This window comes from Scyliorhinus torazame, chromosome 1, assembly GCF_047496885.1.
Source record: "Scyliorhinus torazame isolate Kashiwa2021f chromosome 1, sScyTor2.1, whole genome shotgun sequence".
NCBI lineage: Eukaryota > Metazoa > Chordata > Chondrichthyes > Carcharhiniformes > Scyliorhinidae > Scyliorhinus > Scyliorhinus torazame.
Window position 1 is genome coordinate 274,293,400 of NC_092707.1, and position 27,820 is coordinate 274,321,219.

At 46.8% G+C, this 27,820-nt stretch overlaps 1 protein-coding gene across 9 annotated transcripts in view; it reads left to right on the top strand.

The window, feature by feature from the left end:
* Positions 1–27,820, top strand: part of LOC140421442 (1-phosphatidylinositol 4,5-bisphosphate phosphodiesterase beta-4-like) — a 677,584-nt gene that overhangs the window by 619,351 nt on the left and 30,413 nt on the right. For 8 of the 9 annotated variants that reach the window (XM_072506170.1, XM_072506171.1, XM_072506164.1 and 5 more), the window contains 4 exons: positions 2,999–3,100; positions 4,327–4,384; positions 14,850–14,936; positions 21,589–21,625. In XM_072506170.1, the coding sequence (XP_072362271.1) occupies positions 2,999–3,100; positions 4,327–4,384; positions 14,850–14,936; positions 21,589–21,625 (284 nt within the window). The remainder of the gene's footprint in view (positions 1–2,998; positions 3,101–4,326; positions 4,385–14,849; positions 14,937–21,588; positions 21,626–27,820) is intronic. The other variant, XM_072506210.1, reaches the window with a different exon arrangement.

Here is a 27,820-nt window from a genome sequence, read left to right on the forward strand (position 1 = left end):
GTGGATGTTTCCTCTTGTGAGTGGGTCCAGAACTAGGGGGCACTATTGTAAAATTAGGGGTCACCCATTTAGGACAGAAATGAGAATGTATTTCTCTCGGACTGTTGTGTGACTTTGGAACTCTCAGCCTCAGAAGGTGGTGGAGGCGAGGCCAATGAATATTTTTACGGCAAAGGTAGATAGAGTCTTGTTAGGCAAGGATCAAAGGTGGAATTCAAAACAGAAACAGCAAAGATCTTATTGAAAGGCAGAGCAGGCTCGAGGCCTACTTCTGTTCCTATTTTGTATGTAACTCCCTTTCCACACTTGTGGATCCAGCCATGGCATAGCGTATAATGGTCGCCATCACAGTTTCCACAGCAGCACAAAGAACAGCCAGAGAATGCCTGAGTGTTATGGTGGAAGCTCAGACTGTTGCCTGCTGCATGGCTGCAGATTACAGCATGTAAAGGGGCTTGCCCGGTGTCGCAATCTTCCCGCCGGCATATCACTAGAATTGGTGGGGAGCGGCGGTTGTTCCATGGAGCACAGACCTGCTGTCCTCTCTCCTGATGACAGTATTCTTCCTCCCTCCTCAGCCACTCCACTGGTGCACTTGCTGTTGCTGTCACTTAGGCAACCCTGATTGCTGCCGCCGTCACTGAGATGGTGCCATCCAAAGTTATACATTTTAAGCTGAGAGCTGGTCGAGGGCATCCTCCAAACCATCTGAAGATTCCTCCACTGAAAATCAGCAGCCTTCTACCAGCCATGCTGCACCATTGAGATAGCACTCTGTAGGTGTGCTGGGACAGATATAAGCACATTGGAGGCAGGCACTATGGGAATGCACAAATATGATTAGTTTACATTTGGCTGCAGTATGACATGATTTATTTTATAAATTTGGCTTAGAATGTTTATTTTGTGGTGGCTTTTATTTCCGCCTTGTGCCCAAGTGAATGCTGTGATAATCAATGCCAGAGGTAAGGTTCAGTCTGGGACTGTTGGTAAATAGGGAATTGGGGCTGTTAGTGACTGGCACCACACTCAGATTTACTCTACGTTGCCAACCCAGCAGTGAGAAAGGGGCTGCTGCTCGCCATATAACTGGCAGCAAGAGCTGTCCCCTCAATGGTGAGGCTGTGCAGCATGGGGCAGACCATCACAAACCTTGACACCTGTGCCGAGTATCACAATGCTTCTTCAGAGTGGATCAGGCAGCACAAACATTGTTTCAGCTCATCAGTGATCCGGGTGTACTGTATTTCATGTGGAAACATGGCTTTCATTGTATCCATGCCTTGGGTTGCGAACCAAAGTTATCAACCATATGGTCAGCAGTTAGCCCTTGTCACCCAATACCAGTAGACATTCTTTAGTCTACCGTGGTCACTAAAATGCAGACGGAATAGTCCGCTACTGCAGAATGAGAAGCAATTGTGTGATTCGATGCCTACTGTCATACGGCAGGTTAACATTGAGGGGAGTGGTCTCCTTTCTTTTCCAGTATAGCGGCCACAAGGCGAAGTATGGGGGAACCTGCAATCCCCAAAAAACTGCATGCCCACTCCACCTGCTTTTTTCTGGCAGAGCCTAAAAAGTAGTTCGCTCCAAAAGAAGGAAGAGCCTCAGTCACCTCATTCACACAACAGTGGATGACGAACCATGAGACGATGCAAATATTTCCAGCTCCACCCAGTAGGATCCAGACACATAAGAGTTCATCACCATGGTCACCTTCGCAGCCACTGGCAGTGCTGGCCTTGCCTTGCTATGAGGCTGCAGTTCTGGCTGCAGCAGGTGATGAATTGCAGTAAAGTGCAGTCAGCTTATCGCGCACGCAGTTCCTCACTATGTTTCGGGGAGGAAAATGTTGCCCTGAACACCCTAGATATGACGTCCTGCTGAAAAGACTCCTTTCTTTTCGTCCTCCCTCCACCAGGGGTTTGTCTTACTCTGCGTGGCCTCTCTTCAATCTCCCAGTCAGGCTGTCAAGAATCCTTGAAGTCGGAAGGAAATCCTGCCGCACCTTCCACACCACCCTCTGTAATTGTTGCAGCTTGAAAGAGCTATAGTAACCGTTAAACATTTGTGCAGTCGCATCACAGCCAGAAGAAATGAGCCCACCTAGTTCACCAATAACCTTTAGGGAAGGGCGTCTGGCTTGTATGTGACTCCAGGCCCACCTGTGGATTGACTCTTAACTGCCCTCTGAAATGGTGAGGAAAGACACTCGGTTGCATTCAAAAAGATGCTCAGCACCACCTTCTCGAGGGCAGTTGGAGATGGGCAACAGATGTTGGCTTTGGCACCATAGTCACGTCCTGTGAATGAATAAATAAAAATAATAAAAAGGAAGATTTGTGAGAGGTGAAAGGCCAGAGCGATTTAATTTGTACAAGTAATAGTGGAAGACAAGTGGTACAAGTAAAGAAACAAAAGACCGGTGTAGACGAGGTGTAAATGGCAAGGGAAGAAGCATTACCGGCCCCGGTTTACCGAAGGGAAAATTGGAAACACAGGTTGTGATGTAAAATTATTCAACTCAACAAGGTTTTGAGTCCGGGAAGCTGTAAATTGTCTAATGAAAAGATACGGTACTTCCTGCCGGTGGGATATTTCAGCTGGGCCAATGGTGACCTCCAACAGCATTCTCCCTGGCGGCAGAGGATATGGGGCACACAATACCTCTTAGGCATCAGAGGGACCGATCCTGATGCCAGCCAATGGCGGCCTCCTCCGCCGTCAGAAAATAGTGGGGGGGGTGGAGGCTGAAAAATCCCACCCATGGTGTTGTTCATTGAGATTCCACTGAGCTTCATTAGAAAAGTACGGGAGAGTTTGAATGGGATGGAAAATGAAAATGGCAAGCGAGTGAAAGCTGAGTGTCACGTTTGTGGACTGAACTGAGATGTTCAGAGCAATCACGCAATCTGCATTTAAAGTCCCCAGTGTAGAGGAGAATGCACCATGAGCAGTAAATGTCATTGACCTGTCTTCTCTGCTTGCATCCTAGACTCAGCAAGGAAATGCGTGCCAACCAGGCGAAGAGTTCCATGGAAAACAGTAAAGCCATAAGCCAAGATAAAAGCATCAAAAACAAAGCTGAAAGGGAAAGGCAAGTTGACCTTCAAACTCAGAAAAACAGATTGATTTTATCTTTAGGAGGTCAGGTGTTTGCAAACAACTTTTGAGACCATCATTCTTCTTGTGTAGCCTGTCTTACATGGTCATCCCTGAAATCGAGCTTTCTATTATCTGGCCTCCCTTTTGTACTTACAAGGGCATAATGCTGCTTTCTTAAATTTAGTTTTTAATGCTCTGATATGTAATGAAGTTTTAAAACTATGGTGTTTCATCTAGTAAAGTCTTTGAATTCAAATTTTCTTGCTCTACAATATTTTCTCAGAACGGGGCTGATTCTCTGGCCACGATGCGCTGGCACAAATTCCGCTATGTAGAAGGAATTGCAGGAGAGTCCCAAATGGGATAAGCAGTTTTCAATTCCCTCGGCCCGCTCCAGCTGTCGCGATCAGGATCTCTCCCAGAAAGGGCAAGAAACTGATCACAGCAAATTTGCATTCATTTTATTCTCATTTGCGAGGTTAAAGTCGAATGCAGCGGCCTCCCGGTATTCCCCTCTCGCCCCCTTACAGTGGGAAGTCACCGGGGCAATAGGGGAGGGGAGCCTGAAGGGAAGACCCATTGGGACTACCCCACTGCCAGCAATTGATGCCAGTGAGGATGGTGGTGAGGGAGGGGCACTGAAGCCCTGATGCTGGCGATGTGGGGGGAGGGGGATCTTTGCCGGTGAGAAGGAGGGGTTCTGTAGGGTTATTCTGAAGTTGTGGCGCCGGCTGATCTCAAAGGAATCCAGCCTTGCTGTAATCTTCGGGTCCCACACATCTAATTTTGGGTATGAATCACCACTGGCTCCATAAACATGGCTGAGTAGGAGGATCACGATGGGAATTGCACCGGAACAGCCTGTATGATTTGCACCGATTTTCATGCCCAAAGTGACACTTCAGTCATTTCTTGGGAGGATTCTGCCCAAGATCTATAAAATATTTACACTTTTGTCTTTGTTAATTTATTTCCTTGGATTGTTTTCGAACTCACGTCTTTCCTTTAGGAATTCTGCAGTCTGAGAGAAGGGAAGCAACCAGATTCTAAGTATGAACAAAATGCAATTTCAGTGCATTTCATTTGGTCCATTATACAGTTGGACAGTAGCGGTCGGGGCCTGAATGTATTTGAATGGCATGTTGCAGAGACAGGCAGTTGTGGTTAAAAAATTGTGGCACAAACCCATCTAAAGGTTTTGATGTTTTCCATTTTCAGGCGAGTCCGGGAACTGAACAGCAGCAACACTAAAAAATTCTTAGAGGAACGGAAACGGGTATGTCATTGTACATTCCTGCAAATTTTATTTCAATTGATTATATGTTGGAACTGTAATTCAAGGATAACTTACATTTTGTCTATTGAAGGAAGAGGGCTGAATTAGCCAGACCCTCACCACAGAATCACGGTTTTCTCACGGACGCACAGTTTGGGTTCCGCCAGGGTCACTCAGCTCCTGACCTCATTACAAGCTTGGTTCAAATATGGACAAAAGAGCTGAATCTCAGAGCTGAGGTGAGAGTGACTGCCCTTGACCTCAAGCCAGCATTTGATTGAGTATGCCATCAAGGAGCCCCAGCTAAACTGGAGTCAATGAGAATTGCGGGGGGTGGGGGGGATCTCAGCTTCAGGACGTCAGTGCAGTAGTTCCTCAGGGTAGTGTCCGAGGCCCAACCATCTTCAGCTATTTCATCAATGACCTCCCATCCACCATAAGGTCAGATGTGAGAGTGTTCGCTGATGATTGGGCAAGTAACATTTGTGCCACACAAGTGCCCGGTAATGATCATCTCCTACAAGAGAGGATCTAACCATCGACCCTTGACATTCAGTGGTATTACCATCGCTGAATCCCCACAATCAACATCCTGGGGGTTACCATTGATCAGAAACTGAACTGGACTAACCATATTAATACTGTGGCTACCAAGGTAGGTCAAAGGCTGGGAATCCTATCATGAGTAACTCACCTCCTAACCCCCCAAAGCCTGTCCACCATCCACAAGGCACAAGTCAGGAGTGTAATGGAAGATTATACATTTACCTGGATGAGTGCAGTTCCAACAACACTCAAGAAGCTTGACACCATTCAGGACACAGCAGCCCACTTGATTGCTACCCCTTCCTCAAGCACTAAATCCCTCCACTACTGGCCAAGATTTGCAGCCATGTGTACCATCTACAGGCTACATTGCAGGAACTCACCAAGGTTCCTCAGATAGCACCTTCCAAACCCAAGAGCAACAGATACCTGGGAACACCACCACCTGGAGATAGCCGTCCAAGTCACTTATCACCTCGACTTGGAAATATATCGGCATCCTTCATTGACAATGGGTCAAAATCCTGGAACTCCCTCCCTAACAGCACAGTGGGTGTACCTACATCACATGGACTGCAGTGGTTCAAGAAGGCAACATCACCACCACCTTCTGAAGGGTAACTAAGGATGGGCAACAAATGCTGGTCTGACCAGCAATGCCACATGCCTTAAATAATTTTTTTTAAATCACAGAATTGTTACGGCACAGAGAGGGCCATTTTGTCCACCTTAGCTTCTTCATATTGGATTCCCAGTGTACTATACAACGGATGAAGGAAAATGATTTGGAACGCTATGGAAATATTGGACACAATTGAATCCAGGTGATTGCTGGCAGGAGGCCTGCCGAGAGCCTGCGTTGCCTCCTTTGCGAAAGGCCAGCTGTTTTTTTTTTGTTTTTTTTGGTTTTTTTAAAAATATTTTATTGAAAATTTTTGGTCAACCATCACAGTACATTGTGTATCCTTTACACAATAATATAACAGTATAAATAACAATGACCTGTTTTATAAACAAAGAATAAATAATATATAACAAAAACGAAAACTAAAACTAAATGGCAACTGCCTTGTCTCAGATAAACACTCTCCAAAAATATGATTTAACAGTCCAATATACAATTATTTATAGCAACATGTATACATATTATACATGTATATTAACAACCCTGAGAGTCCTTCTGGTTCCTCCTCCCCCCCCCCCCCTTGGGCTGCTGCTGCTACCTTCTTCTTTTCCATTCCTTCTATCTTTCTGTGAGGTATTCGACGAACGGTTGCCACCGCCTGGTGAACCCTTGAGCCGATCCCCTTAGGACGAACTTAATCCGTTCCAGCTTTATAAACCCTGCCATGTCATTTATCCAGGTCTCCACCCCCGGGGGCTTGGCTTCCTTCCACATCAACAGTATCCTGCGTCGGGCTACTAGGGACGCAAAGGCCAAAACATCGGTCTCTCTCGCCTCCTGTACTCCCGGCCCTTGTGCAACCCCAAATATAGCCAACCCCCAGCTTGGTTCGACCTGGACCCCCACTACTTTCGAAAGCACCTTTGTCACCCCCACCCAGAACCCCTGTAGTGCCGGACATGACCAGAACATGTGGGTGTGATTCGCTGGGCTTCTCGAGCATCTCGCACACCTATCCTCTACCCCCAAAAATTTACTGAGCCGTGCTCCAGTCATATGCGCCCTGTGTAACACCTTAAATTGAATCAGGCTTAGCCTGGCACACGAGGACGATGAGTTTACCCTACTTAGGGCATCCGCCCACAGCCCCTCCTCAATCTCCTCCCCCAGCTCTTCTTCCCATTTCCCTTTCAGCTCATCTACCATAATCTCCCCCTCGTCCCTCATTTCCCTATATATATCTGACACCTTACCGTCCCCCACCCATGTCTTTGAGATCACTCTGTCCTGCACCTCATGCGTCGGGAGCTGCGGGAATTCCTTCACCTGTTGCCTCGCAAAAGCCCACAGTTGCATCTACCGGAATGCATTCCCTTGGGGCAACCCATATTTCTCGGTCAGCGCTCCCAGACTTGCGAACTTCCCATCCACAAACAGATCTTTCAGTTGCGTTACTCCTGCTCTTTGCCATATTCCAAATCCCCCATCCATTCTCCCCGGGGCAAACCTATGGTTATTTCTTATCGGGGATCCCACTAAGGCTCCCGTCTTTCCCCTATGCCGTCTCCACTGTCCCCAAATTTTCAAAGTCGCCACCACCACCGGGCTTGTGGTGTATTTCTTCGGTGAGAACGGCAATGGGGCCGTCACCATAGCTTGTAGGCTTGTCCCCCTACAGGACGCCCTCTCCAATCTCTTCCACGCTGCTCCCTCCTCTTCTCCCATCCACTTACTCACCATTGAAATATTGGCGGCCCAGTAGTACTCACTTAGGCTCGGTAGTGCCAGCCCCCCCCTATCCCTACTACGCTGTAAGAATCCCTTCCTCACTCTCGGGGTCTTCCCGGCCCACACAAAACTCATGATACTCTTTTCGATCCTTTTGAAAAAAGCCTTCATGATCACCACCGGGAGGCACTGAAACACAAAGAGAAATCTCGGGAGGACTACCATTTTAACCGCCTGCACCCTCCCTGCCAGTGACAGGGATACCATGTCCCATCTCTTGAAGTCCTCCTCCATTTGTTCCACCAATCGCGTTAAATTTAACCTATGCAATGTACCCCAATTCTTGGCTATCTGGATCCCCAAGTAACGAAAGTCCCTTGATACCTTCCTCAGCGGAAAGTCCTCTATTTCTCTGCTCTGCTCCCCTGGATGCACCACAAACAACTCACTTTTCCCCATGTTCAGTTTATATCCTGAGAATTCTCCAAACTCCCGAAGTGTCCGCATTATCTCTGGCATCCCCTCCGCCGGGTCCGCTACATATAACAACAAATCTTCCGCATACAGAGATACCCGGTGTTCTTCTCCTCCTCTAAGTACTCCCCTCCACTTCTTGGAACCCCTCAATGCTATTGCCAGGGGCTCAATGGCCAGTGCAAACAATAATGGGGACAGAGGGCATCCCTGCCTTGTCCCTCTATGGAGCCGAAAGTATGCAGATCCCCGTCCATTCGTGACCACGCTCACCATCGGGGCCCTATACAACAGCTGCACCCATCCAACATATTCATCTCCAAAACCAAATCTCCTCAGCACCTCCCACAGATAATCCCACTCCACTCTATCAAATGCTTTCTCGGCATCCATCGCCACCACTTTCTCCGCTTCCCCCTCTGGTGGGGGCATCATCATTACCCCTAGCAGCCTCCGTATATTCGTATTCAGCTGTCTCCCCTTCACAAACCCAGTTTGGTCCTCATGGACCACCCTCGGGACACAATCCTCGATCCTCATTGCCATTACCTTGGCCAGAATCTTAGCGTTTACATTTAGGAGGGAAATAGGTCTATAGGACCCGCATTGCAGCGGGTCCTTTTCCTTCTTTAGGAGAAGCGATATCGTTGCCTCAGACATAGTCGGGGGCAGCTGTCCCCTTTCCTTTGCCTCATTAAAGGTCCTCATCAGTAGCGGGGCGAGCAAGTCCACATATTTCCTGTAAAATTCAACTGGGAATCCATCCGGTCCCGGAGCCTTCCCCGCCTGCATGCTCCTAATTCCTTTCACTACTTCCTCTATTTCAATCTGTGCTCCCAGTCCCACCCTTTCCTGCTCCTCCACCTTGGGAAATTCCAGCCGGTCCAGAAAGCCCATCGTTCTCTCCCTCCCATCCGGGGGTTGAGCTTCGTATAATTTTTTATAAAATGCCTTGAACACTCCATTCACTCTCTCCGCTCCCCTCTCCATCTCTCCTTCCTCATCCCTCACTCCCCCTATTTCCCTCGCTGCTCCCCTTTTCCTCAATTGGTGGGCCAGCAACCTGCTCGCCTTCTCCCCATATTCGTACTGTACACCCTGTGCCTTCCTCCACTGTGCCTCTGCAGTACCCGTTGTCAGCAAGTCAAATTCTACGTGTAGCCTTTGCCTTTCCCTGTACAGTCACTCCTCCGGTGCCTCCGCATATTGCCTGTCCACCCTCAGAAGTTCTTGCAGCAACCGCTCCCGTTCCCTACTCTCCTGCTTTCCTTTATGTGCCCTTATTGATATCAGCTCCCCTCTAACCACTGCCTTCAGCGCCTCCCAGACCACTCCCACCTGGACCTCCCCATTATCATTGAGTTCCAAGTACTTTTCAATGCACCCCCTCACCCTTAGACACACACCCTCATCTGCCATTAGTCCCATGTCCATTCTCCAGGGTGGGCGCCCTTCTGTTTCCTCCCCTATATCCAAGTCCACCCAATGTGGAGCGTGATCCGAAATGGCTATAGCCGTATACTCCGTTCCCCTCACCTTCGGAATCAACGCCCTTCCCAAAACAAAAAAGTCTATTCGCGAATAGGCTTTGTGGACATAGGAGAAAAACGAAAACTCCTTACTCCTAGGTCTGCTAAATCTCCACGGGTCTACTCCTCCCATCTGCTCCATAAAATCTTTAAGCACCTTGGCTGCTGCCGGCCTCCTTCCAGTCCTGGACCTCGACCTGTCCAGCCCTGGTTCCAACACCGTATTGAAATCTCCCCCCATTACCAACTTTCCCACCTCTAGGTCCGGGATGCGTCCTAGCATACGCCTCATAAAATTGGCATCATCCCAGTTCGGGGCATATACGTTTACCAAAACCACCGTCTCCCCCTGTAGTTTGCCACTCACCATCACGTATCTGCCCTCGCTATCCGCCACTATAGTCTTTGCCTCAAACATTACCCGCTTCCCCACTAATATAGCCACCCCCCTGTTTTTCGCATCTAGCCCCGAATGGAACACCTGCCCCACCCAACCTTTGCGTAGTCTCACCTGGTCTATCAGTTTCAAGTGCGTTTCCTGTAACATAACCACGTCTGCCTTAAGTTTCTTAAGGTGTGCGAGTACCCGTGCCCTCTTTATCGGCCCGTTCAGCCCTCTCACGTTCCACGTGATCAGCCGGGTTGGGGGGCTTTTTACCCCCCCCCCCCTTGTCGATTAGCCATCCCCTTTTTCCAGCTCCTCACCCGGTTCCCACGCAGCTGTGTCCCCCCCAGGCGGTGCCCCCCCGCCCATCCCACCCCATACCAGCTCCCCCCTCTCCCCAGCAGCAGCAGCCCAATAATTCCCCCCCCCCCCCACGCTAGATCCCCCACTAGCGTAGTTACACCCCCCATGTTGCTCCCAGAAGTCAGCAAACTCTGGCCGACCTCGGCTTCCCCCCCCGTGACCTCGGCTCGCACCGTGCGACGCCCCCTCCTTCCTGCTTCCCTATTCCCGCCATGATTATCATAGCGCGGGAACCGAGTCCGCGCTTCCCCCTTGGCCCCGCCCCCAATGGCTAACGCCCCATCTCCTCCACCTCCTTTCCTCCCCCCACCACCTCCTGTGGAAGAGAGAAAAGTTACCACATCGCAGGATTAATAACATAAAACTCCTCTTTCCCCCCTTTTTACCCCCCTCTTCGCCCCCCATACTCGCCCCACCACTTTGTTTCAAACGTTCTTTTTTTTTTAATAGCCCGCTCATTCCAATTTTTCTTCCACGATAAAAGTCCACGCCTCATCCGCCGTCTCAAAGTAGTGGTGCCTCCCTTGATATGTGACCCACAGTCTTGCCGGTTGCAGCATTCCGAATTTTATCTTCTTTTTGTGAAGCACCGCCTTGGCCCGATTAAAGCTCGCCCTCCTTCTCGCCGCCTCCGCACTCCAGTCTTGGTATACGCGGATCACCGCGTTCTCCCACTTACTGCTCCGAGTTTTCTTTGCCCATCTAAGGACCATCTCTCTATCCTTAGAACGGAGGAATCTCACCACTATGGCTCTAGGAATTTCTCCTGCTCTCGGTCCTCGTGCCGATCACTCGGTATGCTCCCTCCACCTCCAGCGGACCCGCCAGGGCCTCCGCTCCCATTAACGAGTGCAGCATCGTGCTCACATATGCCCCGACGTCCGCTCCCTCCGCACCTTCAGGAAGACCAAGAATCCTTAGGTTGTTCCTCCTCGCGTTGTTCTCCAGCGCCTCCAGCCTTTCACACATCGTTTATGGTGTGCCTCGTGCATCTCCGTCTTCACCACCAGGCCCTGTATGTCGTCCTCATTCTCGGCAGCCTTTGCCTTCACGACCCGAAGCTCCCGCTCCTGGGTCTTTTGCTCCTCCTTTAGCCCTTCGATCGCCTGTAATATCGGGGCCAACAGCTCCTTCTTCATTTCCTTTTTGAGTTCTTCCACGCAGCGTTTCAAAAACTCGTGTTGTTCAGGGCCCCATATTAAACTGCCACCTTCCGACGCCATCTTGGTTTTTGCTTGCCTTCCTTGCCGCTGCTCTAAAGGATCCACCGCAATCCGGCCACCTTCCTCTCCTTTTTTCATCCGTATCCGGGGGGATTCCCTTCTGGTTCACCGCACAGCACTTTTAGCCGTTAAAATTGCCGTTGGGGCTCTTATTAAGAGCCCAAAAGTCCGTTCCACCGGGAGCTGCCGAAATGTGCGACTCAGCTGGTCATCGCCGCACCCGGAAGTCCAGGCCAGCTGGTTTTAAGTGACAGTAAGGCACTTAAGGGGCCAGCAGCGGGCCTTCCCTGGGATCAAGGACCTCGGGCAGGATCTACTCTTCCACCCTCTTCCCAGAGTTGCCGGGCAGTCAGAGGTTGGCAGCTCCCCACTGCCGTAAGTGTTACAAGGGGAGCAGGACTAGAAGTCGATAATGTGCCCACCAGAGGTGCACGGGGTGAAGGGGGAGGGGGGGATTCTTGCAGTCGACTCCCCCTTCGCGATGCCGGGACCCTCATTCAGGCAACAAATGCTTTTGTATGAGGGGCACTCCACCCCGAAAGCCCGTTCAGGCGCTTCAGGTGGCAACTCCCTTGCCCCACCAATGGTTAAATACCAGCAGCGGTGGAATAAGGTTCTTAAGTGGGGATTAATAGCCCACATAAGAGCCTCAATTACATCCGGGCGGGAAGCCTTCCCATCCAGAATTAATTGTGCGGAAGCAGGAAGATCGCCGGGTGCCCAACCCTCTCCTCCAGTCCACCAAATGCTCCCACCTTCAAGCTCTGGAGGGCAGACCATCCCACTAACTATGTATAGACAAGAAAACCAGGTCCCAAGCATGAGAACACAACCTTTCCCGTTCCTGGGAACACTCATGCCCCATCCCACATTGCCAGTGCCTGTTGGTTTAAGCAAAATAGTAGCTATGGTTAAGGCTTGATGTTAAGGCTAGAGAACTGCCTAGTGGCAGTGCCTATCTGCTTCTGAAATCCCCATGCATGAATTTTGATTTCCAGCGTTCATTATTTCAGTGCTCTCCTGACCAGTCCCCCACCTTCCATCCTCCATAAATGTCAGTTGCCAAGACCATAAGAACCAGGAGCAGGAGTAGACCATATCACACAAAGCTCTGCTGCCCACATTCTCACTCGCACCAAGTCCCATTCACCCATCATCCTGTGTCAGCTGACCTACTCTGTCTCCCACTCCAGCAATGCCTCAGATTCAAAGTTCTCATCCCTGTGTTCAAACCCATTCATGGCTTCACCCCTTCCTATTTCTCTGACCTCCACCAATCCTACAACCATCTGAGAACCATTGACAAGACTCTTAGCTGGACCATTCACCTAACTATTGTGGCTACGAGAGCAGTTTTGAGGCTGGTTATCCTTGACCCACCTACTGATACCCCAAATCAATTCTACAAGGGAAAAGTCCGGTGTTAGTGGAATACTTGACAGGATCAGTGCAGCTCCAACAATACTCGGGAAGTTTGATGCCATGCAGGACAAAGCAGCCTGCTTGATCAGGATCTCCCTCATCCTGTTACATTTTCACTCCCTCGGGCTCCACCGCTGACTGCAGTGTGAAGCATCTTCACACTGCATTGCAGCAACTCCCTCAGAGTCCTTTGACAAACCTCCCAAATGCGCAACTTCTACCACCTGGGAGAACGAGGGCAGCAGGTGCATGGGAACACCAGCACCTGCAAGTTCCCCTCCAAAATGCCCTGCATTCTGACTTGGAACCATATTGGCTGTTCCTTTCTCGTCTGTGGGTGCGAATCCTGGAACTGACCAATAGTACCTTCACCACATGGTCTGTAGGAGTTCATGAAAATGAACCGTTACCACCACCACAAGGGCAATTAAGGACGGGCAATATATTGCTGACCTTTCCAGCAATTCCCACACCCCATGAATGAATAAATTCCGTGAAATGCTCTGCACTGCTGCATTTCTGGAACCTTGCACTTCCACAATTTCCTTTGCCCAACCATTGGCAGCCATCCCTTCAGCTGTTCAGACTCTAAAAATTGCCGATGTAAACGTCTCTATATTTGTCCCTCCTTAAGACTTATCTTGTTGATCAAGCCTTTGTCACCTGCCCTAATATCTTATGGGCTCTTGCGAAGCACCTTGGGACCTATCACTAGATTTAAAGCATAAATATAAGTTGTTGTTGAACAGAGATGTCCCTGAAATGAAAACATGAAATGAAAATCGCTTTTTGTCACAAGTAGGCTTCAAATGAAGTTACTGTGAAAAGCCCCTCAAGCTTGCATTGAGTTTTATTAAAACAATGGAGAAGCTCAGAGAGAGAAGGGTTAGAATGGGAGCTGGAAACTCAGGGTTGAACTTTTGGCCAGAACAGTGGTATCTAGAAAGGTGACGACATAATCCATGGTTGATCTTCCAGATTGCATCATGAGCAGTGCAGACAGCATATAGGATTGGAGTAAGTGTAAGTAAATTCGTAAATCAGGGGAACAGATGGGTGGAGACTATTTCTGCTGATTGGGGAGTCTAGGACCAGGAGCATAGACAAAAACATTAGATGCTTCACACTACAGTCAGTGGTGGAGCTGAGGGAGAGAAATGTAACAGGATGGGGGAGATCCTCATCAAGCAGGCTGCTTTGTCCTGGATGGCATTGAGCTCCCTGAGTATTGTTGGAGCTGCACTGATCCAGACAAGTATTCCACTAACACCTGACTTGTCCCTTGTAGAATCGATTTGGGGAATCAGTAGCTGGGGACAAGGATAGCCAGCTTCGGAGCTGCTCTTGTAGCCACAGTAGTGAAGTGAATGGTCCAGCTGAGAGTCAATGCTTCTCGGAGGGTTAGAGGAGGTCATAAAAATAGGGAGGGGGTGAAGACATGAGGGCCCAACCAATTCTTTCTTTTGAAACTGAGACCAATGTATTTTTATTTGTCGACGCTAACAAGGGGTAAAGTGCAATGGCAGGTGTATGGAACAGGGCCAGGAATCAGCCATGATCTCAAGGGGCTAAAATGGTCACCTCCTGATCTTATGTCCTTGGTGTCAAAATGGGAAGGAATACTTGCCACCCTAGTTATTTTGCGCCTTAGTATGGAAGACGGCACTGTCAGAGAATTTTCTCCTTTTAGGTCAGCACTGTCATGCCTGATTGATGCCCAGTGGGTGGTTCGAAAAGAAAACTGCCCCTCGTATTTTGATCCGTTGCCCTGAGAATTATAGGGCTAGATGTTTTAACCAAGTGGGAACTTGTTCACCTACCTCAAGGTTAAGAGGTCTTTCATTTTATTCCAATGACCCAAGGTTAACTTCATTCCTGTTTAATTTTAACATGATAATGACTGTCAGATATTTTTACAAATTTCCACCTGGCGAGCATATTTGTTTCTGTTCGCTAATGCGATTGGATTTTCACCGTGAATGTGAGGCACTTCCTCAGCTTTGTATTGACGTAAGATATGTCCGGAGTGTTGTTCCAAATGCCAAAACCAATTCTGGCACTCTGATTGCAGGAGGTGTGTCCAATAAACGCAAGAAAATGGTTAAGCATTTATATACACCGCAAAATAAAATCTCCAGCACAATATAACTGCAACATTTCTTCCTTGTAGCTTGCAATGAAGCAGTCCAAGGAAATGGACCAATTAAAAAAAGCTCAACTTGAACAATTGGAAGGCTTGGAGAGACAGAATGACCAGGTAGAGGTTTTAGACATTCAGTGTACATAACATTAGATTACATCACATAATGAGGAGGAAAACAAAAGTATTATTTACTCTCTTAACTAACCCCCAAGGTTTCCTTTCTGTGGGCTTATGCAGTCAGGGAGTTTGTGAGCTTGAAAGGCATGTTTTCATAGTTACTGAATCTCAGTGAGTCCATGGCAATGAGTTCTCCACAGATGAAAATACCACACCAGCCAGGCTATTAGGCAGCGAATCGGGATAAGGGAATTGTTACACAAAGAATTATTTATTCCACGAGTCTTTTTTTTCCCTTGTTCATCTGTCAAAAGCACAAAAGCTGAACAAACACAAAAAGTAGGAATCTGATTTAATTACTAGTTAATTGTGGAACCCGTGTACCGAGCCATTTGTGTCCTTTGTCCTCTGATGCACGAAACAAAAGGATTCACCAAAAAAGCACAGCATGAATTCCGAAGCGTGATGTTGTCCTCTAGCATCATACAGAGGATCGGTGCAAATTATCAGTTAAGGTTGACATGACATTAAATTCTAAATAGCTACTGCCTTTAAAAAAAAATGTCTTGAGTACAGAACAGTTTGGGCAACCATCGTGATAATTTCAAACAATTCTATTAATCTTTATACTTAGCGTTTGAGCTGTTTTATCTACACTTTGAAAGCCACACGTCAAGCTTTGGTCACAAAGACTGGCATTAAACAAAATGAATATATTGCTGGTCGGAGCAGTGCAGAATAACAAGTACATTTACTGCCATTCTTAAACTAGATACCATGGGCAAAAGTCACTAAAACTTTAGTCTTAAATTGGATTTCAATTTTGCATTTTTCTAAAACATCAAAATTTAAATATTTGAATACTAACTTGTGTAGGTTAGTCATTTTCAAATAGATCACCTTACATTTCATAGGCTGTGCCTTTAAAAAATGTTGGTGACATTAATAGTTATTTTTTAAAAGAATCTTTAGCTAATTAATTTTATGGGTCTAGGAAGCCATTGCTTCAGTAATTATCCAATAACATTCATTGTTACAGCTGAATTGAAAATGTTTTCTGCAAGCAGAATGCAACTGAGTACCCTGCTGAGGAGTCTTTTATGGTTCTGTCAAATCACTTGTCTCAAATAGAAATATATTTTCATTTTCACCGTTTCGGCAATAACCTGTCCGCCTGTTGTCGAGCCCATTGATTTCAATGGGACAAAATTCTTGACACGGTCTGCAATGGGCAGGCAATCTCTCCCAGAGTGAAGCCCAGCTGGTGCAGAAAACAAAATCTCCAGGTTTGCAGCTTATCCTGCAAGCTTTATTTGTTGAACTTCCTCTCAGTCTTACATATGAGACGTTAGTATTTAATGAACCAAGCATCAGGCGTTGCATTAAAATGCATAATTATTCAAATTGCCATTGGCACACGGTTAATTTGCTGGATTGGTTCATTAGGACGACACAACGTGTTGAGTGGTGGAGTGTTACTGTTCATTCCAGGAGTCCGAGTTGCTGTGGCAATGTGTACTTTTACATGCATGTTGTAGTCTGGAGCTATGGACAGTGATGGTAGAGGCTCCAACATTCTTTCCATCACATTGCTGACCAGCAATCTCTCCCACTCTTACCGCCTCCTATTGGTGTGTGTTGGAAGGATGTCCAAGTTGATAATCCACCTGTCTGGCCACGTTATGAACACACCTTCCTTGACGATCAAGTCCTGGGTGGGGTTTGGACGGACCTGGAGCTTCTTTTTTTAAAAAATAAATTGAGAGTAGCCAATTATTTTTCCTTTCTAATTAAGGGGCAATTTAGTGTGGCCAATCCACCTAACCTGCACATCTTTGGTTTGTGGGGGTGAAACTCACGCAGACATGGGGAGAATGTGCAAACTCCACACGGACAGTGACCCAGGGCCGGTATTCGAACCTGGGTCCTCAGCGCCGCAGTCCCAGTGCTAACCACTGCGCCACATGCTGCCCCGGACCTGGAGCTTCTGGCCCTAAGACAGGGATGCTCCCACTGTGCCAAAAGACCTCCCCATTGAGTTGTGTTTCTAGTTTAAGCTGAGCTAGTTGATCTGAGTGTTGTGCTGAAATCTTCCTCAATCTTCCTACACTGGGGAAGCGGAGGTTGTGAGGGGGAAATGTTAGCCAGCGATTTGGCCCCTCATTGTTATGCAGCTGGGCATGTATGGATGTCAGGTCAACTATAACAAGCCCAATTAGTTAACCTACTATCATTGCTATAAAGCCTTGCACCTGAAGAATGGATAGATTTGCAAGCAAATGGAGAGCACCTGCTGTTTACTGAACCTCACACTCGCATAGGAGAGGATATTTGCTGCCGAGTGGACGTTGTTCAAGTTGGGAGTTGTCCCGGCTTGGAGCATCCACCTCGAGGTAAAAGCTGTGATGCATAGGATGACGTGGGGGCGGGTGGGAGGGTGTGTGTGGAGGCAGGACGGAGTTAGTCCCGCCACCCCAGATGCAGGTCGGAGACCGTGACAATATCTGCCAAGTGCCGAGGTGGGCTGTTTAAAACCCCTAGCTGTTTTGCTAAATACCTAGCCCTTACCCCATCATCCCACCCACCCACTACCCTCCTCTTTTGCCTCTTATAACCTCCATGCTAATGCACGCGTCCCCTTACAACTACAGCTTCTAATTCAAGTCATACCACCCCCTACCCATCCCACCATGGCGCCTACAGCCTGCATAACAGCTTAATGCCCACATGCCTTCATCCACTCCCATGGACATTATAAGCCCTAATGCCAAAGAAAAGCCCCCTCCTACCCACCAACAACTTTTGAACTTACTATCCCCATGCCAACTAACCCAATAACCACTTTGGGCCGACATCTGGAGCCAGGTTGAGATTAAATAAAATGAAAATCTAAATACCTGGACAGCTTTCACTATAATTTTAAAAACTCACCTATTCATGACAGCCCATTCTAAATGTTAAAAGCCCCTGCAGAACTTAATCCCGTAAAAGAACAAACAGATTTGTATCCATAATGTTACATGAAAAACGGCTAATCCTTTAATAACCTCTGAACTTTCAATCAAATTGTGAATTTACAACCATCCTGCCAGAATAACAGTAGTTTGTGGTAAGCAGCCAAGTGTTAATGTTGATATAATGACATGCCTTTGGGTAATAGAACATAGAAAAAAATACAGCACAGAACAGGCCCTTCGGCCCACGATGTTGTGCCGAACCTTTGTCCTAGATTAATCATAGATTATCATTGAATCCACAGTGCAGAAGGAGGCCACTCGGTAATGTCGACAAAAAGCTATTGTAACTGCTTGGACAGCTTTTTAAAAAATTTGCTGAGCCAGTCAGGCTGGATAATTTTTTTTAAAGTGCTGGGGATTTGCATAACTTCACAGGTTGAATATTTTTAGACTCTCACTGATACAGGCAAACTGGCCTTTTAATTTTTAAAGGGCTAGGGATTTAACTTGGCAGCTCTATAGACTTTATCTGCCCTTCATGACCATTTACTTCTCCATCAATTCGTAACTCCCACTCTGCAGAATAAAGCCCTTGCTCCAGCAAAAATAGGGTCTGTTAAAATTCAGCACTAAAATCCAAAGGACCCGGCTCATGTTTGAGTCAGGCCCCTTTCCCATACCAGCAAAAATGGGATCTGTCGGAAATGGGGGTGGAACACCCAGATCTGGGTACCGTCCACTAAGGTCCACAGAGTCATCCCAACTCTGCGAAAACCTGACACATTGTCTTCAGCAGATGAGAGAATGGAGAAAATTAGTGATTTTGTCCGTAGGTGCAGATGTTAATGTTTGTGTCACCAGGCTTAAGGATTGTCTTCCTTTTAAACAAAAAACCTATAATGAGAACCACAGGAAAAAAAACAGATATACCCATGTCGAGAACTAAAGACAATCCTAATCAACAAGAGTTTCCTGGATTGACTGAGCTTACACTGAGAATTTGCACCCAAATTTCTTGTGGAGCTCACTTGCCTATTCTGTCGTGTAAAAATGGCGTCAAACAGGCATAAGTGCAAAATGGCCAATGAGGCAAATTTAACAGAATCCTGTCTTCAAACACAGGGGGCGCGATTCTCCACCCCCACTCCGAAGTGGCCGCGCCGTCGTGAACGCCGTCGAGGTTCACGACGGCGTGGAATGGCCCCGGTCCCGACCGATTCAGGCCCTGACAATGGGCCAGTATCGGGGCCGCGTCATCTACCCACGCCAGGCCTTGTCGCCCGCGTAAAAGCGGCGCCGAATAGATGACGTGGCCGGCGCCGCATAACGGACGTCATTCGCGCATGCGCGGTTGCCGTCCTGTCCAAATCCGCCCCGCAAGAAGATGGGGGACGGATCTTGCGGGGCCGCGGAAGGAAGGAGGTCCTCCTTCAGAGAGGACGGCCCGACGATCGGTGGGCACCGATCGAGGGCCACCCCACATTCAAGGTACCCCCCGGTGCAGGATCCCCCCTCGCCCCCCCACAGGCCGCCCCCCCCAGCGTTCACGCACCGCCCACGACTGTAGCGACCAGGTGTGGACGGCGCCGGGGGGAACCCGCCGTTTTGGCCTGGCCGCTTGGCCCATCCAGGCCTCAGAATCGTGGGGGTGCCGGAGAATCGCCATTTTGGGTATCTCCGGCGATTCTGCGGCCCGCGAAACTCGACCGGCCTGTTCCCGCCGCTTGGGAGAATCGCGGGAGGGCGTCGGACCGGCGTCCCCGGAAATTTTGGCGGCACAGGCGATTCTCCCAACCGGCGTGGGAGTGGAGAATCGCGCCCATTGTCTTTTCTCCTTGTTGGTCCTTTTCCTCTTCCATCATTATGCTGTATGAGGGTTTACTCATTGTGCAGGCTATTTCACCTATTCTGATCATGTTCTGGGGTGGGGTGAGTGGGGATTAGGTGCAGGAAGGGATCCTTGAGAAAAAAAATCTCAAATGCATGGGGCCTGCCAGAACTTTAAGTCTCAGAAATGTTTTTGGTTGTTGAATTATGAAGAAAACTATAATCAGACTGCAGCAATTTCAGTTGAACACATATCATGTGATGTTGGGCGCTGCTGTGCCTATATTTTTCAGGTGTGAATCTATGGCAGCACATTGTATACATAAATCCAATAAATTTGCTTTTATTCTAAGGGGGAAGCAGAGGCATCTAAATCAGCAGCAGATGTATCTCAAGCAGCTCATAAGGACAAGGAATTGCACGCCTATTAATGATTTGACATAAAACCTGCAGTTTTCTGAGAAATACTGAGCCATTTAGCCTTTATTTCAAAATCCGTTTCCCCATGCATAAGATGTTATTGGGATTGGTAGGGAGTTGATGTATGGAAGCAGATGGTGAAATCACAGCTTTATGTTTCCAACATCAAACAAGTTGATTAAATTCTGAGACTTAGCAGTAAAAAAAACAACTGGCTGCCTCGCAGGGAGATAGCAGCGTATTGGTACTTTCACTGGACTCGTACTCCAGAGACCCAGGCGAACGCTTTGAGGAGATGGGTTCAAATCCCACAAGGGCAGCCGGTGGAATTTCAATTCAGTAAATAAACCTGAAAGCAATGGCGAGCATGAAACTATCATCGATTGTCATAAAAACTAATTTTGCTCACTAATATCCTTTAGGGAAGGAGATCTGCCATCCTTATCTGGTCTGTCCTATATTTGACTCCAGAACCATAGCAATGTGGTTGACTCTTAAGTGCCCTCTGAAATAGCCACTCAGTTCAAGGGCGATTCGGGATGGGCAACAAATGCTGGCCTTGCCAGTGATGCCCACATCCCATGAAAGAATAATTTTGTTTTTAAATGGGCAGCCCAGTGATAACAGTTCTGCCTTCATCACCAAGTATCTGTGATGCCTAAAGCCTAGCCTTATCTGCCCCAGTTTGACTTCATCACACACATGGATTCTCTCGTCTGAAATGTCTCCCCAAATCAATCATGGATACATTTCTTTGAAGAGGCCACTGATGGGAGGGGGGGAAATGAGAAAAACATTGAAGGTTAAGGAGTGTTCCGAAGTTTCCGATTCCATATTTTACATTAATGAAAAATTTTGATATACAAAATTCTCCTTCAGCACTGCTCCTTGTATGATGCGAACCTTCGCAAATCTATTTTGAGTACCTTCATCAAAACCTCAAGAGTATTTTCTGCTGAAGATGTTTTGAAGGCACAATCTTTTATTTCTACAGTCAGTCTGGTGGTGGGCTCTGTATGTCTTCCAACTGCAGTCTTAATTGTTAAGTAGAGGTATGTTGCTTAATAATCATCGGCACAATTCATCTGCGAGCTGCAGTTGATCTTGGCAACATCCAGTTATTTTTAGCACCCTTTTGTTGCCTCCATCTCTGTAATTTTTTTGCCTGCATTCTTTCCATTCATTGTCCTACAACCTCCTATTCACAGTGCCTTCTGGAAAATGAGCACAAATTAACCGACATTTTACATGTTTTTTGTTGCTACGCTAGTGATCGTCTAATGAGAAAATGCAGTATTCCAAAAGATCATGTTGAATTTATTGTTTTTTTCCCCATTAGAATTCAAATGTAAACGGCATTTTAATAATGTTTTATTGAACACTGGCATTTCATCTTATTTACATTTTTGGTTTGTAATCACTGACTATTATTTTTGTACAAACAGCTGCTGAAATCATGTCATGCAGGGTCTGGCATTCAAGGTAGGACTGTTCTTAATTACCAAGCAACAATGAAATCTGTTGTTCTATTTTGACAGTATTTCATATCCAGATATATAATGAGCGTACAGTGACTGAAATTAGTTGTTGCATTCTTTCGTGTGAAAATTGGAACTTTTTAGTGCATCAAGCAAGGTATCATCAGCCATGGAGCTTTGCCAGCCGAGGATTGAGGTGCTATCGCTAACTCCAGGCTCTTCTGAGCAGAATCCAAAAGTAGTAGGGCATTAAAGATAAACACAATCAGAGTTCACAGTCCTGCTGGTTCATGTTGGAAGGGTTAGACTGCAGATCTGAGGAAATATCCTCAGCTGAAATGAAAGACGGCTTTCTGAACATACAAAAATGCGTACAAGCAAAAGAATTTGGAGCAAAGGTGTAGGCCACTCGGTCCCTCAAGCCTGCTTCACCATTCAATAGGATCATGGCTGACCTGATTGTAACCTCAACCCCACATTCCTGCCTAACCCAATAAATATTCAGTCGCTGCTTCCACTGCCTTTTGAGGAAGACTTGGGATCCTCTGCGAGAAGTTTCTTTCCTCACCTCTGACTTAAATAAACCACCCCTTATTTGTAAACAGTGACCCCCTCGTTCTAGATTCTCCCACAAGAGGAGACATCCTCGTCACATCCATCCTGTCAAAACCCTTCAGGATCTTAAAGGTTTTGATCAAGTCGCCTCTTAACTCTTCTGAATTCCAGAGAATACAAACCTACCCTGTCCAACTTTTCCCCATAAGACAACCCCTATTCTTGGGATTATAACGTAAATGGTTATGGGGTAGTGTGGGTAAAAGGCATTGAAGTGTCTGATCAGCCATGATCGTATTGATTGGTAGAGCAGGCTCAACAAACTGAATGGCCTGCTCCTATTCCTATGTTCCTCTTAGTCTCGTAAATCTCTGAACTGCTTCTAACTTACTTACATCTTTCCTTAAATAAGGAGACCAGTACTGTACACAATACTCCAGTTGTGGCCTCACCAATGCCCTGTACAAAGATGGACAGGTGGACTTCAGGAATTATTTGGTGTAGCGGGGTTGGCGGGTGGGGTATGTGGCTGTGGTTACTACTTGTGGAGTTTCCATAATAATAGATGGCCTTCAGTTTTACAAATAAAGTGCATTAATACTGTCCAAAGTAATCACATCATTATCAAAGGTACGTCAACTAGCTCTTTCAATGTGTCGGGGCAGACACAATGGATCAAATGCCTTTCTTACGTACTTGGTGATTCTATGACTGGGGTCACTTTTAGCTTTGCTGCCCAGGTAATAACTTAGTGAAGCGAGTTGCCCACTCTTTATCAACCCGCTCCTGTGGAACACAAGTTGGTGAGGGCCTCTACAATGAGCAGTTGATGCCCTACCAGCCAGCAAAGTTGCGAATTATCTCCATTGCTTCAACCAGATTTGAAGATCACCTTCACAAATAAAAAGGCATTCATGCAAACGAGGGCTGGATTTTACATCCCCATCCCACCAACGAGTTTGTAGGCAGGGTTAGGGGGCTTGTAAGATCAATTGGATTCATTTTACACATTTGGTACTAGACCAGTTTTGCCTGCCCTGGTGTCAGCTGATTGACAATACTTGACTTTTGCACACAAGATAATGTTCGCTGCCTCAGACGCTTAGCAGTCACTACTCACCTAAATGACTCACCTGGTAAGATGGAAGATCAGATGAAACAGCTAGTTAATACTACAATTACAATTCTAAAAGGCACACGTGGGATTTGTTCAAGTGGGAATTGTTTAAAATGCACCTTTTTTCCAAACAAAAGCTGAATTTTACATGTTTTATGCTGTATTATAATGATTTATTAAATTGATATATCCCTAAACCGTGGAGAGACTAGGCACAATATTAATGTTCACAAAACAGGATTTTTCTGAGCTTATGAAAGACATTGACCTTGGTGTGGCACAGAATTCTAAGACAGTGGATATGTTATGCCAGGAGAACATTATTGTTTTATTTCATTTACTCAATGTCTCTTGGGCAACATAAATCAAATATACATATTTAGTAACGATGGGATATGCAATCGTCTTCAAACCTGTGCCCCCGGGAGATGAGAAGCAAAACATTCAGTGCCTACCTATTCATTGTACAAGGTATTCTGCAGGGATACACTGGGTGCCCTTGGAAATCCGAATGCTTCTTGCTGTAATTTTCTGATAGGTCTGTTAATAGCTGAACGCCACTCCTGTCTGAATCAGTAGATGCAAAATGGCAACCTATTTGCAATTTCTCAAGCTAAATGGAGAGAGTTTTGTACAAAGACATGAACAACCTAACCAACAGGAATGCTATCCCTTGAACCATACAAGTATTGGAGCCCAATGCCAGTGAACAAGCAGTGCCCCAATCCCCTCACCCCTCAGACATATCTTTTACCCACTCCTCACCTTTGGTACCTATGTTCAACTCATACATGAAGTTTGCACATTCTCCCTGACTGCCTGAGTCTCACCCCAACAACCCAAACATGTTCAGGGTAGGTGGATTGGCCACACTAACTTGCCCTTAATTGGGAAAGAAAAGTCATACATGGAGTTGCTGGAATTTTGCCCACTACTGTCCACAAGCTCTCCCTGAGTTCTGGAAAGCTCACCCGAATGTATTCTAATGAGGCCTGCATGAAGGAATCGTTTGGGCCTCCTGCTGAAGAGTTCAGGCATACTTGGCGGGCACACTGCTGGTGTTGCACCCCATTTGGGGATAGGTATGAAATCATCCTCAAGAAGCCCATTGGAATGTTACATTCATTTCAGAAATTTCCCCAGGATCTCCAATTTCCTTCTGTAACCTGTTCTCATCTTTTCCTTTCAGAGAGCGGTGACCTTTTTTCTGCCATTAATACATTCTTCTGTATGACCGAAATGCCAACCAATTTTTTACACTATCATTGCCACTCTCTTTAACTTGTGCCCGTGACATCTTTTGTCACGTCATCTCTCCTCAGCTCCTACCTATCTCTGAACTATTTTCCTCTGCCTGCTTCACCCCACTCCCCTCTTTAAAAGCATAAAACCTGTGACATTTCTATCTCTCTTCAGCTCTGAAGAGGAGTCACATGGACTCAAACCGTCAACTGTTTCTCTCCCTCCAGATGCTGACGGACCTGCTGAGTGTTTCCAGCATTCCGGTTTTGATTTCACAATTAAAGGTCACTTCCCCGCCCCATTGCACAGTCCTTGAGGTCCTGCACAATAGTGTGAAATGAACTTGAATGAAGTATTAACCCCCCACAGATTTGCTCTTGTCACTATAGAATTGTGCAGAACAATTTCGCATTGGTTTGCAGTTAAGAATTCAGCTCTCTGGAAATATTAGTTGTGCATACTAGTCACTGTTGAGAAATAACACCTTCAATATTCTGATATTCTTTGATATTTTGGTTTGTTCGCTTCTCTTCAGTGATGCTGGAGGAAAATAAATAAATATCACAAAAAACTCGAAAAAGAAAGTTTGTTCAGAAACTTGGAAAAAAAAAACCATTATATTTCTAAATCTTACTTACCCCAGTACCTGGTAGCTATTTTTAGAGAAAGATTTAAGATGCTGCAGCACTTCATTATATTGTTTTATCTAATAAAAACAAGCTGATCTCCTCAGGACGCTCTTCACTGCAACATCGATGGAGCCTCCTATCACTTTGAAGCTCAAAGTCATGGGTTCCTCCTGGCTCCAAGGTGGCTCCTGCATGTGTTTTGGTTAACCGCCTTAAGAGGTCACCCAGTGAGAGGTGCTTCACTCCTCCTCTCCCACCGCCAGCAATAATGGTAGGGGGCAGCTTCCAGAAGCAATACAGCATGTGACTGGACACAAAAGATGTGTTTGAGAATTCGACGGAGGCACTCAGCCTGCGCGCTCCCAAAGAAAATTCTGTTTGTTCAGATCAGAGCATGGTACCGGAAAACATGCTTTTGATAGAAGTAGATATTTTCGGCATCTGTACATCTCGGAGGAGATTTGAGATGGGGTAAAATTGGTTCACCTATTTACATAGATACATAGAACATACAGTGCAGAAGGAGGCCATTCGGCCCATCGAGTCTGCACCAACCCACTTAAGCCCTCACTTCCACCCTAACCCAATAACCCCTCCTAACCTTTTGTGGACACTAAGGGCAATTTAGCATGGCCAATCCACCTAACCTGCACGTCTTTGGACTGTGGGAGGAAACCGGAGCACCCGGAGGAAACCCATGCAGACACTGGAAGAACGTGCAGACTCCGCATAGACAGTGACCCAGCGGGGAATTTAGTGGGTAGAAATTTATGAGGGTTTAGATTCACCTCCAGTCAAAGTATTCACACTAATCAGTAGTTTAAGCTATTCATTGAGCAAACTGGTTGATCTGGAAGATAAATACTTCAATAACTGACAAGCTAAGAAGGTTTGGAGCCAGTGAACGACATTCACTCGTCAAGCCCCCTCTGAGTGGTGCTAGAACTGAATGGGCACTAAGGGGGTTGGCAAATTTGACAGAACTCATTGTCATTAGATTTCTACCTACTGCCCCGCCTCTCGAGGTCCGGCTGAGGAATGTTCAGCACAAATAATTTCATTTTGATGTTGAAATGTATTTTAATGATGTCATCGTTCCTCATGGTTCTCACCATGAATCAGTTGGGTTTGCCCTTCTAAAAGGAGGCAGGTGTGCCCTAGACTCACAACATGGTAGAATTCAAAGGACATTTGCTTTGCTTTGAGAATAATTATTGGAACATGCTTGCCATCATTAGCTTTGTGCATGCTCTTGAACTCTTCATTTTATCAACTTCTTAAAGATTTGTGCCCAAGATTCGGCCTATAAGCTTTTTCGTTGCTGCAGCTATAATTTTGATCATGTGCATTCCATTGGGAATTCTCGATCTTTGTGTTACGTGCTTTGCTATGAAGAGAATGAAAGGAAGCGGGAATGTCAGTCGCATGCCAGATTTATCATGGCTCTGAAATGTTCTTCATCTAACTCATTCTAAGCTGCTGAAGGTTGATTACCTGCCTCCAATTGGCAACCGTCATTGTGTCAAAAAGCAAAATACTGTGAATACTGGAAATCTGAAATGAAAACAGACGATGCTGGGAACACTCAGCAGGTCAGGCTGTGGAGAGAGAGTGAAACCGCTACCTCGTTGTGCCCGACTTGGTGTCAGGACGAGGCTGTTGAATCTCATGAGATTCATAAAGCTTGAAACGTCTTGTGACATTCGACAGAATCTCGTGGCTCATCGCGTTCTAGATCTCACTCTCTCTGGACGAGGTGCAGGCATGCATATTTAAATTATCCAAATGAAGCATTTAAATATGCACTCTCCCAATTCAGCCAGGGCCCGGGAGTCATTGGCCTTGCCAGCAAGGCTTCAACCTGGCGCCGTTTGGTACTGGTTCACAGAGTCATGAACCAGCCGTGATGGCACCTTGCGGTTCTCGCTGGGGTGCTGAATAATAATCATTATTATTGTCACAAGTAGGCTTACATTAACACTGCAATGACGTTACTGTGAAAATCCTCTAGTCGCCACACTCCGGCGCCTGTTTGGGTACACTGAGCAGGCCCCCAGATGGTCAGGCACTGGGCAGGGTGGTACAGTGGCACTACCCTTGGCACTTGTGCACCTTGGCACTGCCACTGTGCATCCAGGCAGTGCCACCCTGGCAGTGCCAGGTGGCACAGCCAGTATGACAGGCTGGCTGTGTCATGGTGCCCAGATGCCAGGTTGCTTGTGCCAGGCTTCATGCCTGGGAGGGCCTTACCCATTAGAGGTGGAGAGGGGGTGCTCGAGGATCTTGGAAGAGGTAGGTTTGGTGAAGTGAGGAAGGGTCAAAAGATCGGGACTGCCTTTGAAAATGGCAGCCTAATTCGCGAGTAGTCTTGAAATGACTTAAAGAGTGGCCTCGACGGGGAGTTCCTCACGGAGTACAAAAATACCAGCAAAGTGCCATTGAAAAATAGTCTTTCTCAATGCAGTAGGCACTGAGAAACACTCTGCTAAACATGCCGTTCAGCGGACTTTAACTCCAGTCAGCTGATTCATGTCCAGCTTTTCAGGTCTGTGATCTTTCAGCTGACCTGGGAAAAGTTAGAGATGTAATAGGTTTCGAGCGAGGGGCGGGCGGGTCAAGGGTGACAGAAAGGCCTGTGATGGGGTAAAAGATGGGA